At 38.7% G+C, this 14,026-nt stretch overlaps 1 protein-coding gene across 2 annotated transcripts in view; it reads left to right on the forward strand.

The window, feature by feature from the left end:
• The first annotated feature begins 2,460 nt into the window (after positions 1-2,460).
• The window catches only part of jag2b (jagged canonical Notch ligand 2b), a 57,983-nt gene continuing 46,417 nt past the window's right edge, over positions 2,461-14,026 (forward strand). Inside the window, exons 1-2 of one of the 2 annotated variants that reach the window (XM_032585248.1) lie at positions 2,461-2,805; positions 4,006-4,323. In XM_032585248.1, the coding sequence (XP_032441139.1) occupies positions 2,737-2,805; positions 4,006-4,323 (387 nt within the window). In that variant the 5' untranslated portion in view covers positions 2,461-2,736. The remainder of the gene's footprint in view (positions 2,806-4,005; positions 4,324-14,026) is intronic. The other variant, XM_032585249.1, reaches the window with a different exon arrangement.

Consider the following 14,026-nt stretch of genomic DNA (forward strand, 5'->3'; position numbering starts at 1 on the left):
CCATGGGTGGCTCAGTTGGTAGTCAACACGCATCATGGGTAGATTCTAGTCATTGATGCGGTTCTGGGTTCCAGTTCTGGTCTCGGATCATTTTCTGCATGTCTTCTTCTTCTCTCTCCACCCTACTTACTGTCTAATAAACACCACTGTAGTGCTAAAACTCGTAAAAAACAAAAGGTGTACTTGTTGAGCAGTAGTGAGGATTAAAGCTGCCAAGACCCAAGAATATTTCTCAAACAAATCACACTTCCAGCTGGGAACCCACATGCACAACAAGCTGCCATGATGGAAGGACGTATCTGACGTCTTTCTGTCAAAACCAATTTTACCATTTTTCATGTTGGTTATCTTGATGAAAATCCTTGTCAAGCTGAACTTTGACCAATTTAGCTTCTACTATAATCCTCTCTGACCCTTAGACTGCTTTTCTTCTAAAAAAAAAAATAAAAATAGCTGAGCCACTTTATAAGTATTGATGCTCCAATATTTTCTGGAATATTAAGGTCAGGTCATTCCAGAATTAACAAATTCAGGATTACATAAGATTTTTTTCCACGCTCCCACCATCTGAACCAAACTGTTCACCTGGGAAGTTCAGAAACAAACCAGGAACTGAAACCTGCAGATAGTTTTTAAAGTGAATTATATTCACTTCATCTGGGACCAAGACAAAGCTCCTGTTCCAAAATCTGCGTCTTCAAGATCAACCACATCGACAAGAACAATAACATGAAGGAATCAGATTGGGGCTTTAAGACCTATGAGGGATATATCAGGCAGCGCTTTGTTTAAAGTTTATGTGCTAGAAGCAGGAAATGCGGATCAGAGTGAATTCAATGCTTCAACAATTGGGTCAGAACGTTCCCAAAATTGCAGCTCTAGTGGTCAATATCTATCAAAAGCAGTCCAATGAAGAAACCGTCTTGAACTGGAAACATGACTGGTCAAGGCTAACGGATCACACAGATGAGCCAGTTTAGCTCAGATTGCTAAAGAAGCTAATGCTAGTTAAATTTTAATGGAATATTTTAAGTGAAAACCTATTTAAATACTCTTTCAGAAAAACTATATTTTCATGTGGATAAGATCTAAAAACTTAGAGGTGGATGTTAACCTTTCTGCAGCATCTTATGTGCATAAAGGAGCATTACTGCAGATCCTTCCTCCCAGTAACTGTTAGACTTTATAGCTTGCTGCTGTCTGCAAGTAACCTCCCAGATATTATTTAAACATTTTTCAAAGCTTTAATTTAACTTGTAAATTAATCTGCTGTTGCTTTCTATGCACAAGTATTAATATTAACTCTGAAGTCTCTTATTCTCAGTTTTATTTACTCCTTATTTTAGTTATCTTCATTTATTTGTAACACCTTCATCTATTTTAACTAACAATACAAAGTAATTCTCATTCATAAAATAAGCTCTTAAAAAGGATTTAAAATCTTAACCATTTTTATTATAAAAATACATTTAACTTGCATTCAGTCTCTTGTCGATGTAGACAGGAAAATAAACTTCATTTTCTATTTCATTATAAGCCCAAAGAAGTTTTCATTTGATAAATGGTTACATACTGTTATGGGACAGTTTAAAAGATAATGACATTGGATGGAAACTTACTTATAAATAATGTAATATTAACTATAATTGTTCTGCTTTTGGTGTCCAGCTGCTTGCAGTTGTCTAAATCCACAGAAATTATTTAAAAATGTGTGTAGATTGTTTCATTTTATACAATTTTGTGATATTTTCAGGCGGAATTGAGCATTTCTGCATTTTTAAAATCAGCTGTTTTGTTTCCTTTTATATTTGATTCAATGCCGTCGCGTTTTTAAAGTGCAAAATTAAAAAAATAGACTGCTGTGTTAATAATAATAATCAGTGTTATTCATTTCATCTGCCAGTGGTCATATTGGCATGGCTGATCACGCATGTCTTAAAGTTGCATGGACAGTAGAGGGCGCTCTAAACTGCTGCAACTCCATTGCTTTTAAAGCGCTGGTTTTTAACGGGCAATTTTACCTTTTAACGCTAATTAATCGCTTAAAAATATATAAATTTAAGTCAAATTGCAATAAATTAAACAGTTTCAACTAATATATTAGTAGCATATCATACTATGTTATAGGCTATTAATTTTATATCGTCATAATCATCTAAAAATAACTTATATAGAACTTGTTTTAGGTTATAAACTAAAAACATGTGACGCTTTTGCAGCAGCGTTTAATTAAAATGGAGCCACGCTTTGTTTGCGCGCCGTCTAAAGTGAAGCTCAATAGAACAGAAATCCAAGTTTTGTGAGGAGGAGGAGGAGGAGGAGGAGAAGAAGAAGAGGAGGAAGAGGAGGAGGAGGTGGGGGGTTGTTAACTATTGTCCGCCCCCTAATCCGGTTGGCTCAGAGACTGCCTGCAGGCCAATTTGTAAATGGTTTGCGGAGCTGCCAATCAAAGCAGACATCCTCTCCTCAGGCTGTGACTGCGAAACATCTCAGTTGCTGTGTGGAGAGATTTGACGGAGGGACGCTGCCGTGCGTGGAGCCATCAGTGCGCCGCAATCCGTAATGCCTCGGTGAGGATCTGCCACGGCGGAGAGGACGGCAGCGCATGCGAAATATTGTGGATTTGCATGTCAGCAGAGGAGGGACTGGTCGCCGGCTCCGCGGCTGTTTGTCTGTTTCTTATCGCTTCTCTGTCCCCCCTCCCTCCCTCACATGTCACTCTAATTAATCGGAGGCATGTGGAACCGCACCAGGATTAGGAATTGCCTCCCGATAGTGTTCCTGCTGTTGACGTTATGGACGAAGGTAAGGAGACTCGAATTTTACCCAGCCTCCCCTGCACACAAGGACGCTCTTTTAAAAAGCAACATATTCCTCTTTAGATCAATTAAACGAGATGAAACTTGGTGGGCGTCGGTTTGAGATGGATTTGCTGCATATTCGCATCATATTAATCGATAATTGAATTGCGTAGCCCTTCAGTTGTGGAGCACGTTACCATGACAGGACTCAAGTCCGAGGGGCTGGTAGCGGCTGCTCTCCGTGTTTCACTCGGATTCTCTCTCTTAATCTCAATTGTTGGCGGGTGACAATGAGGCCCGGACGGAACAAGTTGGAAGTTGCATCGCGGTTAATGAGCTGCTCGTGTGAAATCCCTGCATGCAAAGTGTCGCGGCACAAGTTGGAAGTTGCTGCTTTGCATCAATTGGCCGCTGCGGTGGCTAATTTGCGTGCTCACCTGCTTAATTCTTGCCGAGATGGGGTGGGGGGAAAGTCTCATTATTGCCCTTAATTGGACCCAATTAGACCAGTTATACATCTGGTGCCACCAAGGGGGGCTTATAAATGTCCTGACCCCAATCTAGACACACAACCTATATGGAAATGTATCGAACCAATAAATTTAGCAGATGAGAAGACAAGTTTTGATAATGTTAGTTGGGATGGGCAATCACCAACCCACACCTGGTTTTAGTATCCTGCAAATTACTCTGTATACGCAATAAAATGAGGTTTTGATTTATTTTTGTGGTATTGTCGTTTTATTTATGAGATTGTTGTGAAAGCCTTTGTGTTAATTGAAGCAACTGGGAGGATGAAAGCTCCCAGTTTGGCCACCAGCCTGACTTTAGACCAATGTTGCCACCCAAGTGGTGCCAACCTGTATACATTTCCTGCCCCACCTCTGGCTCTGCTCTCTTGTATCCATGTTTTTTTACAAGTGTTCTCTGTAATTATCACCGTCTGAACACTTAAGCTACAAGTCCTGTCAAACCACTTTAAAAATTCCTGTTGACATAGCGATACTATTAATATAAATGAATAAAAATCAGTTTTTGCGTCTTTGCCACAATCTGATTGCACCGTGACAACTTCCTACACCCGGCTCTGCTTTTTTTTTAGCTGCACAAATGCTATTGTGGTCTGTTTTTTTTTCATTCTCTAAAGAAGTGAAGAGGGGGGGAGCCACCCCACTACATTTAATTTTGGCCTCCTTGTTTCCAGGTGTCCCAGTCAACCGGCTATTTTGAGCTGCAGCTGATCTCCGTGGAGAATGTGAACGGCGAGCTGGCGGACGGGGAGTGCTGCGACGGCCCCAGGAGTCCCCAGGACCTGCGCTGCACCCGGGACGAGTGCGACACCTACCTGAGAGTGTGCCTGAAGGAGTACCAGATGGAGGTCGCCACCACCGGGGCCTGCACCTTCGGAGCCGGATCTACGCCGGTTCTCGGCGGGAATACGTTTTCTTTCAAAGCCGCCAAGAACAACGCGAAGAGCGACGAAGCCGGAAAGATCGTGATTCCCTTCCAGTTCGCCTGGGTGGTGAGTGAGCTTCTCCTGACACCTTTATTTTAAGAAGAAGTGTTTGTGCACACCTGAAGCAAAGTCACACTTTACTCTGAAGTGGGTTTATTTTTAGATGGACGGATTCTGTCTGAATTTTGGTTATTTCCTGAATTTCAAAATCAGTTGGCGCATCAAACATCTGTGTGCACATTCTCATGTTTACTGGATAATTTCCAATAGAGACTGCTTATCCAAAAAATGCATATTGAAGCTCAATGCGTATTTATTTTGAAGTTGAAAATTGCGTGCACCTTACCTGGATGTTTAGTCGACCAAAAACTGAATTTTCATTAATTTTAGCTACATGAAACTCAGTTCACACCATGAGATTGATGCCAAACGTCTCCTTAATGTGGATATTAACTAAGGTTGCTATGTATTGCAAATTTTTTGCCCAGGTCCCTCTTGAAAATGAGATCTAGATCTCAACGGGGTTTACCTGGTTAAATAAAGGATTAATAAAATAATAAAATAACTGTTCGGTTGAGAAACGTTGATTTGATTTCAGGAATAGACGGCATTTGGATGTTTAAGGGTAGACCTATTGTAAGCTTTGTTGCATGTTTATTGGATAATTTTCAATAGCAACTGCATAACCAAAAAAAGCTGCATATTGCAGCTAAATACACATTTATTTTGTAGTTGAAAATGCATGCACCTTATCTAAATGTTTAGTCATTTTTAAGTCGACCAAAAGCTGAATTTTCATTAATTTTAGCTACATTAAACTCATTTTACACGTGGAGATTGATGCCAAATGTCTCCTCAGTGTGGATATCATCTGCCTGTTTTTGATTGATTTTGTTTTCATGGAGAAAACAATATTTGGATGTTTAAGTGTAGAAGTATTGCAAGTTTTGTTGCAGTGTCTGCATGTTTTAAATTTGCCCCTATATGGGTAAATAAAACTCTCAGGGCTGTTCCAGTTCACCAGCTTGCACCTGCTGGGGCCATGATGGAGCAATCAGAAGTGTTTTCCTACTGAGATCTTTATCAAAGCGGGGAACTACAAGCTTTGTGGAGAAACTGTCACGTCGACATCTCTTTTACTTCCACATTCAGGAAGACCCAATCGTATTTCACTCCAAATAAAACACGATTTTTTTACCTACTCATTTTGTTTTGTATGCAAAGCAGGAGCAAACTGACGAGCTTTCACAGGTGTGTGAGAGTGAGGTGTGCCTGCTGTTAGGTGTTGGATGCTCCATTTAATAAACCAGGAAGAAAAAAAACATGATGAATGGCTGACATTATCCCATAAGGTTGAATTATGCGTTCAGCTGAAGTGAGCGATGCCTGCCGGCGGTGGTTCTGGCTGGTTTTGACACTTCTCCTCCCCCCGCTCCTCCTCTCCTGCTGAGGGTGCCAGGTGGCCCCTGGTGGCCCCTTCAGGGCAATTAAGCTTTTGTGACTGTGGATGAGTGATAGCTGATGATTTTGGCTTAGGGAAACGACATGAATCTACGCTTCATACCTGCAGATTTCTACGTTTTTAAAGCTACTTATTGAATTTTCAACTGGAAAATGTAATGCAAAGTAGAGGGGTGTGCTCCTCTTGAAAAACATTTCTATTGTAATAGGCACCAGTCACATAGAAAAATATAATTTGTATCACTAACCTGCACTTAATTATTCTTTCAAATTGATTGATACACCTTTTATTGAACAAATGGTGGGGGAAAAACAGTAAAAACAACAATCCTGACGATCCGGATAGTTTTAGGGTTTTCTTTGAACGTTTAATCAATAATTGCAATTCATCATGACAATAATAAATAAAAATCTTAAATTTATCATGATAAACAATGCGGTAAGTGCCCAACACTAAAGTGAAGATTATCCTACTAAAAATTGAACCATGTTGAGTCAAAAATTAGATTATCAATAATTATTTTAATTGGGGATGGACAATAAATCAATATTGTATATTGTGATAGACTATCAATAGATAATACGTCTGATATTGAGTAAGTTCACTGAACCTTTAGCTGCTCAGTCTGTCATGGCTAAGCTAGTTTGGTGGGATCAACTAACTCACTCGCACTTTGGTTACCTAGCAACTCCCTCTCATTCCTTGGTTACCTAGCAACAGCCTGTTGAGCAACTGCCGCAGCTGCAGTTAAAGGTTCCGCTAATGTTCTTAAAGATTAACGACGACGACGAGGAGAGAAAACTGTTGAAACAGGAAATATCACGCCACCAGTTTGGCAGTATTTATATAAAACAAAAAACTAGTCAATAATTGTATATTACTGACCGATAAACGTTTCTCAGCTGTAATTTTAGCTCAGCCCTAATTTTATTTTAACTTTCAAATCCTGGTGTACTAGGTTTTTAATATCATGTGTTCATATTTACGACGTTTCTTAACAGGAACACGCTGGTCTCCGTAGCAGAAGCCAATCCCATTTTGAACCAACTGCCTTGTTAACACATTTCTTAGCTTCAGGGGAAAATGCCAAGAGGTGTAATTTCAAACACTAAAGGCCATATGTTAAAGCAATGAGGCTGCCGTTGACACAGTCAGGTGTTTTTTCTTTTCTTTTTTTTTTTTCTCACCACCTGAGCTTCTGCTTTCTGTGGATTAACTCCGTGCCTCGCCTCACACAGAAAAGCAACCCGCTGAGAAGGCTGTTGTCTGCCTCCCTGGCAGAGGTGAAGAGGGTTATTCTGGTGTGTTGTCCTTCTGTTAAGTGTCCCAGCTGATAACGTCGCACTATTCCAGTGCCAGATGTCACAACAAGCTTGTGGGGGTCACTGGCCGTGGCGTCGTTGCTGTCCTCACTCAAGAGACAAAGATGCAGTGTGCTGTTAGCTGTATCATCTGGCCAGCTAACGGGCGAGGCTCGCCGTCTTGGCCCGTCTGTGAAGCAGACTTCAGGAGGCGTCTGAGAATAAACCCGAGCAGGAATTGTTTTGTTTCGTCTAGAGATGCTTTTATTGATGGAGATGTTTGAACTTGGGCTGTAGCTAGGCCTGGCATAACAAATTTAGTGATAAATTATGATATTATTGTTTTGAGGCCTTTTTCACTGCATAAGCACAAAATCTTACCAAGTATTTTTGATCTAGTTTCTAGAGCAACTATATTAGTTTCGTCTTATTTCAAATGTACTGACTTGCAAGTAAAAAGCTCTTGTTCCATTGACAGATTATTTCACTTATGTCATAGGAAAAATGTCTTGTTATAAATGAAATAATTTGTCAATCGAACTAGTTTTTTGTTTTTCTCATTGATGTTAAGGAATTATTGACTTTTAAAAACCCCTCTCTTTCTTGTTAAAATGTTACTTTTGAGTTAGTTTTGTCTTATTTGTACTAGAAACTAGACCAAAAATACCTGGTATGACTTTGCGTTTTTGCTGTGAATATAACAATAATGCAAGAATATCTTAAAGATGTTTAAAAACCTTAAATTCTATTGACATCTTAAATATCTAAAATTAAAATAAAACAACAAATATAATGAATTATGAACTTTCTATAAACAAAATGTTCCTTAAAAATCGGCTTGTTGGAATCGAACCATCAGACTGAAGTTTAATCATCCAGTTTTTGGTCGAAAGAGAGAGAAACGAGAAACACAATAAATCAGGGAAATGGAAATTATTGAGCTTGTTTTAATTTCTCATGCGATTAACAGGCCTAGTTGTATCCAGGACTAAAGTATGCAGATAGTACTTTAGGGATAATGTTTGAGTTTATTTAGGGAATTGAAGGTTTTCCTGATTGATTTTTTTGTTTTAAATCATGAAGTCATGATGGGCATAAAAATCCATCATGACATGGCAGGGAGAGATAAAAACCGTATCTCTCACTGCCCCTTTTAGCAGTGAGAGATACAGACTTAAAGTTTTATCACGATGTTTATCTGTACTATTGTGATAATAAGAACTATTTATTACTGCTGTTTTAGGTAATTGTAAGGTTGTGACTGTGTCACAGCAATCATTGTCCCACAAGCACAAATGCTGTTCTTAAAAAATATTCCCATTTGTGAAGCGCTCACCAGTTTTGTAAAGAAGCCTGTTGCTAATAATCGAATAATAAATTAAAATGAGCTTGATCATTTCCATTCTGATATATTTTGAAGGGCAATTTTGCTTAGAGATATCATAATTGTTTTTATGGATTTTATTATCAGTTTTGGATTTTATTTTGGATATTTAAAGTGTCTTCCAGTTCCAGTGTGGAGTGTTCTGTACAAAATCAAAGTTTATTAATCTTGGAGAACTTGCCTTATTCTCTTATTGTTGTTACTGAAGTGGTCGACAATAATATTCATTGTTTTAATTTCCGGGAACAATCCTGAAACATTGGTTATCACTGGTTTGTGTTAATGCATCATAATCTTTTATTTTTTTTAAGAGTATGGATATGCAAAAAGTCTTAAAGTTACTGTATGTAATTTTAGTTAAAAAAAAGATATTTTACATATTTAACACTGTTACTTTGTCATAACAGCATAAAACAGATAATCTGGAAAAAACAAGATGGAGCTCCTCTGCTGTCTCGCAGGACTAACTGCAGAAAAACACAACTCAATCAGAAACAGCCAATCAGAGCCAGGAGGATGGTCTTAGCGCTGTCAATCATGCTGTTGTATGCCAAGGGTGCACTGATTTATGAATGCCAAGGCTAGTTAGCATAGCCACTAATGACGACTGAAACAGTTTTTCTGTAATAGTAAGTTGTTTCTCCCCCATTGGCTCATTTAGCACGATTGACAACACTAAGACCTTCCTCCTGGTTCTGATTGGTTGTTTTTGACCTTGATTTTTCAGTTTGTCTCTCATACCATTCTGTCACAACATGGTGATAATTTGAACAAATATGTAGAAAAAGAAGTTGCATACTGTAGCTATGAACACATTTTTTGCATTTTGAAACATCACTTGGGTCTAATTGATTAGCTGGAAGTCACGTCAAGCATTAGCCCAGTTTGGCAGGCAGCTGACCAAGTCAGGGTCTCGTCTGTCCGGCCTGATTGAGTTTCCGTTTGGTTGTTTGCCGCTGCTTGTGCGCTCCAGGAGCATGAATGGAGGGGGAAAGACATGTCCTACATCCATCTGATCGCTAATGAAATTGCCGGTGGAATTTCTCTGCCCGTCCCTCCTCGCCCGCCGGCCACATCGGCGCACCGGACGTCCGTTTGATGTGAGCCTTTCTGTAACTGTATCTCCTCTGGACTCGGATAATGTGTCTCTGCTGGATGCGGGAAGTAAGGCAGAACTGTAGTGAATCTGGGGGGAAAAAAGCTGAATTGCTCAGGTTTCCGTTAAATTTACAGATGTATAGAGGTTTACAGAAGCACCTAAGCCTCTCATTTGTAGGGAGAGATTGACATTTACCCTTTCATTAAATCAACTGTTTTCTAACCTGCACAGACCTGTGGAAAACAGCTTTTCTTGGCTCAAACCCAAAGTATTTGGTGTTGGCGTTTCTCCCTGGGCTCTTACGTGCTACAAGCATATGCCGCTCCTTTAATGCTTACTTTATGCTCCTGTCACGCTCCTTAATTTCTTTTGCGTCAGGACAAGAATATGGAGGATATCTGTGGAAATTGGAATTGAACTCCTTGATCTGTAACTTGGCGGGTCAGTTATAATTAATTAATCCAATTGTTCCAACTGATGCAGTTGCATGAAATGATATGTTTATCTTCTCTTAAAGTTACACATAACTATTTTTTATTTGTTGTGTGTTTAGCTGTTTATTCAAATCAAGTGTTCTCTTGACCTGATTTGTTGGTGCTGTACAAATATTCCTGATGGAACAAAACTGAACTTCAATTGACAAACAAATATTTGTTAGTTTTATTTGCAAATTTTGGAGAAGCACTTATGTTATCTTTGAAGAACTCAAGATGTTTTTCTTTTTTAGGAGCAGATGTATGCAATGTAACGACTTAAACCGTTCTTAACAGATTGAGTTTTCTATTGCTTTGTTGCGTGTTGTTTCTGAACCAAACAGCAGCTATGTTTCCTGTTTTCTACTAAGATAATTAATTACAAGCTGTGATTAGACACTTGACAATTTATCTTAATCACTCTTAGTCAGTGTGTGTTTGGAAAAAATTTACAATTGTGCAGATTTTAAATAAAAATCTTAAAACCACTTCATTGTTTTCACATAATAAATCTGGTAGATTTGCACTTAAAAAACAAAATAAGTATTTCATCTAGTTTCTAGTTCAAATATTTTAGTCCCGTCTTATTTCAACCATTCTAAGTTAAAAGTAGCTTTCCAGTAAGATGCATCTTGCATATTTTTTTCATTAGTAACAAGAGATTTTTCACATTTTTAGTGGGAAAACAAAATCTGCCAACTGAGCTGGTACTTTTTGCATCTATATTTCAGAATTGGTGACTTAAAACAAGCTTGTTTATCTTCTTGAAAAGTAACTTTTAAGTTATTTTTGTCTTATTTCAAGTGCAAGACTTGCTAAGATTTGGTTGCTTTCTTTCATTGCAGTTGCCTCATTGCATAACATAATATAAAAGCAACTTTGGGTTGAAAATATTGCCAAAAAACTCCAAATAGGTTTCATGTTTAAAAAGATTTTAACTCCACTTCCCCATAAGAATTTCTCTGATTCTCCAAACTGAATTCACTCCTGCAGGTAGAACCTCTTTAACTCTCTTACACCATTTACCTGTTTTTACTCCTGAGAGATCAAGTATCCATGTTTTGGATGCAGCCAACTGGAGGCTAATGCGCGCCGTCATGGTTAGCCACACCTGATGTGGAGCTTGTCAAAGCTGTTGCTAGGAGACGGCGTGCATAGGCCTCCAGTAAACAATTATCTGTGGCTCCCTCCCTCCCCCACTCACTCACCCACCCATCCTCCCCCTGGTCCCAGCGCTGCGGCGTGGAAAACCACTCGCACGAGTCTCACCTGTGGTTCAGCTCGGCTCTGAATTGATTATGCAATTAGCCGGTCGGTCTGAGCTTCCAAGGTGACGTGACGTTTTGTTAGGAGAGGTCTTCTTTTTCCACAAGTCATGCTGAGGGTGTTATTTATGTCTTAAGTCTGCATTTAGCAGCTTTACTCACCTATGCTGCAGAGGGGCAGCACACAATAAGTCCTGCTTTTTGTTTCTGGTGTAGTCTTAAGTCTGAACTTTAATTTGAATCCCAATTAGTCTGCAGTTCCCTGCATCCACTGTTCCTGGGATCCACAAATTCAGCATAAACAACTAAAAAAGCATAACATACATAGATCACTGCGAGAGACCCCGGGTTCAATCCCGGACAAGCCCCCAATTTATGGTCTGGCTCTAAAACCACAAAAAATAAAGGGAAGCAACAGATTGAATAAATTAAAATTAGATTTATTTAACAAAAATCATGGCTGGCTGGATAAGAGAGTGACAAAAAGAGTGAGAGTGCATCTTAAGCTGGATCTCAAATCGTTCTGGAGACGCTGGCCAACTGCCTCCATTTCCAACCAGCACCAATAAGGAGCTCTGAATCAGAGCTGTTGGGGAGACCCAGAGGAAAGGCCTTGGGCAAATTCAAAATAAAACTACAATTTAAACAAATACAAGATAAGAGACCATACATGTAGATCAAAACAAATGAATTATACTGTAATGAAGAACATGTTGAGCAAGGTATATGGAAAAATGTACACAATCAATATTACACAATATAAGATAAAGGATCATCAGTCAGTATAGTTTTATTCCTCAAAGTTGTTTGATATTCATTCTTATGTTTTTTGATAAACTGCTCCATGTGAACGTAACTCTCTAAAATGCCGACATCTTCAAAGAATTTGCATGAACTTTTCTAAGTAGAAATCGACCGAAGATTACCTGCCTAGTTGGATAATCATGTGCATTAGCACTGAAAAACAAATCAGAATATACACTTTCCGGCTGTTTTAAAGTTCTAAAATAAATCTGAGCTCAACCATTAAATGCTGAACTGCTGACTAAATATGAATATTTTAGAGTTCAGGGAAAGGTTCACATGATGTATGAGAATGTTTTTACTTTTTTTTTGACAGGCCTGAAAAGATTTATCAGCTTGTCAAAGTGGTTAAGTTCAGTCAAGTTTGGTCTGTTTCTTGTCAGCAAAATTATGAACAGAGTGACTAGAAATTTCTACATGTTCCGATTGCATCACAATAAATTGGGGAAAGAACTGACTGCTAACAAGCCATGATCCAGTTTATTGATTTTTTTTAAACAACTTTTACCGTAAAGCTAAATGTCATTGCTCTTTATTTCATCCAGAGAGGTTAAATTTGCAGTTTTGAACCAAAACTGCATTTAAGAAGTTCTGCTCTCTCAAATTGTCCAATTTCGTCTGTTTCCAGTTTAAAAAGTTGACAAAATGTCCTGAACTGTTTGTCATCACACATCCTCTATGACGAAGGAGCATTTCTGGGCCTTTATCAGAACCATCTGACCCTAAAGTTTCTGGATATTTGTGCGATAATGTCGGGGAGGAGACTGCAGAGATTTCCTATGAGAGCGTTTTGTTTTTGTTCAGTCTGATTTCACACAAGGTACAGCGTGTACAAGAGGAACACAACAGCTTCTCCATAACTACCGAACTCCTTTTGTCTTATTCATGTGATTAAGGGAACCATGTTTTATGAAGTGTTTGGATTTCCATCACAGATCAGAGCAGGGATCTAATTGGTTGCCTAAAACATCGGAAAGTGGCATATCTGTTTTTGATTGTTATGGTTAAGTTTTTTTTTTTTATGTGACTTTGACTTTCTTTTAACACATTTCAGTCTGCAAAAAATGCATCACAATCCCTCTAGTGCTGTCCTCCTTACCCAGATATCTTACAAAGCAGCTTGTATAAACGTAACACGGAAAGCAAAAGCTGTTTTAAGATTTTTTTTCTTTCAGATTCTGCTTAAATTATTCCACTTTTGTGAAGTTTTTTTGAAGCGCGGCAGCTGATTAAGGCTTTACAGTCATAAAAAGTATTATTTTGGTGACCAAATGAACCTGGTTTATTTGCTTGCTGCCTGTCAATTCTTTGAGACTTCCTGTGAGCACAAAACATGAATAAATCCCCGTATTTATCCTCCTCATGTCAGTGCCTTAGTCTCAGCAACAGCTTAAACAAACCACCGCACCGTGAATGGCTAGTATTCGATTACATGGCTTTAGCGTTCTTGAACGCGTAACCAGTATTCAAATTTAGCTGCCATGGAGACTTCTTTTTTTTAATTTTTATTTTTTAACTCATTGTGGAGAAGTCTGTTTGTGAAGAGGTGGGGAGACACATGAAACCCTACCTGGTTTATCCGTGCTGCAGGTTTTTGTTGTCTTGGCAATCGACTTACAATGGCCATGTTCCCAAGTAGAACTGGTTTTAAATTTTTAATGAGCTCAATGTAGATGGCTGTAGTATTATCCACACTGCAGATATTCGTCAAGCAACAGTGGGACAACGAAGTAGACTAAGGAAGCATCTTTCTGTTCCTTTTTATCAGAGGGAAAATATAGCAAGTCATTTCATTTCAGTTGTGCAAAAAATGCAAAAGGCAATTAAATTGTGTGTTAATGTATTAGTATTGTGCTTTAGGTATTTAGAGGAAATGGAGGACTTAAAAAATCAGCATCACTCAGCAGTACCTGTCCACCAGCCTCTGTTCAGTTGCCATAGTAACCAACAGTTTGGCTAAATACTCATGCGACCCATATCT

The sequence above is a fragment of the Xiphophorus hellerii genome, chromosome 15 (assembly GCF_003331165.1).
Source record: "Xiphophorus hellerii strain 12219 chromosome 15, Xiphophorus_hellerii-4.1, whole genome shotgun sequence".
Taxonomy (NCBI): Eukaryota; Metazoa; Chordata; class Actinopteri; order Cyprinodontiformes; family Poeciliidae; genus Xiphophorus; species Xiphophorus hellerii.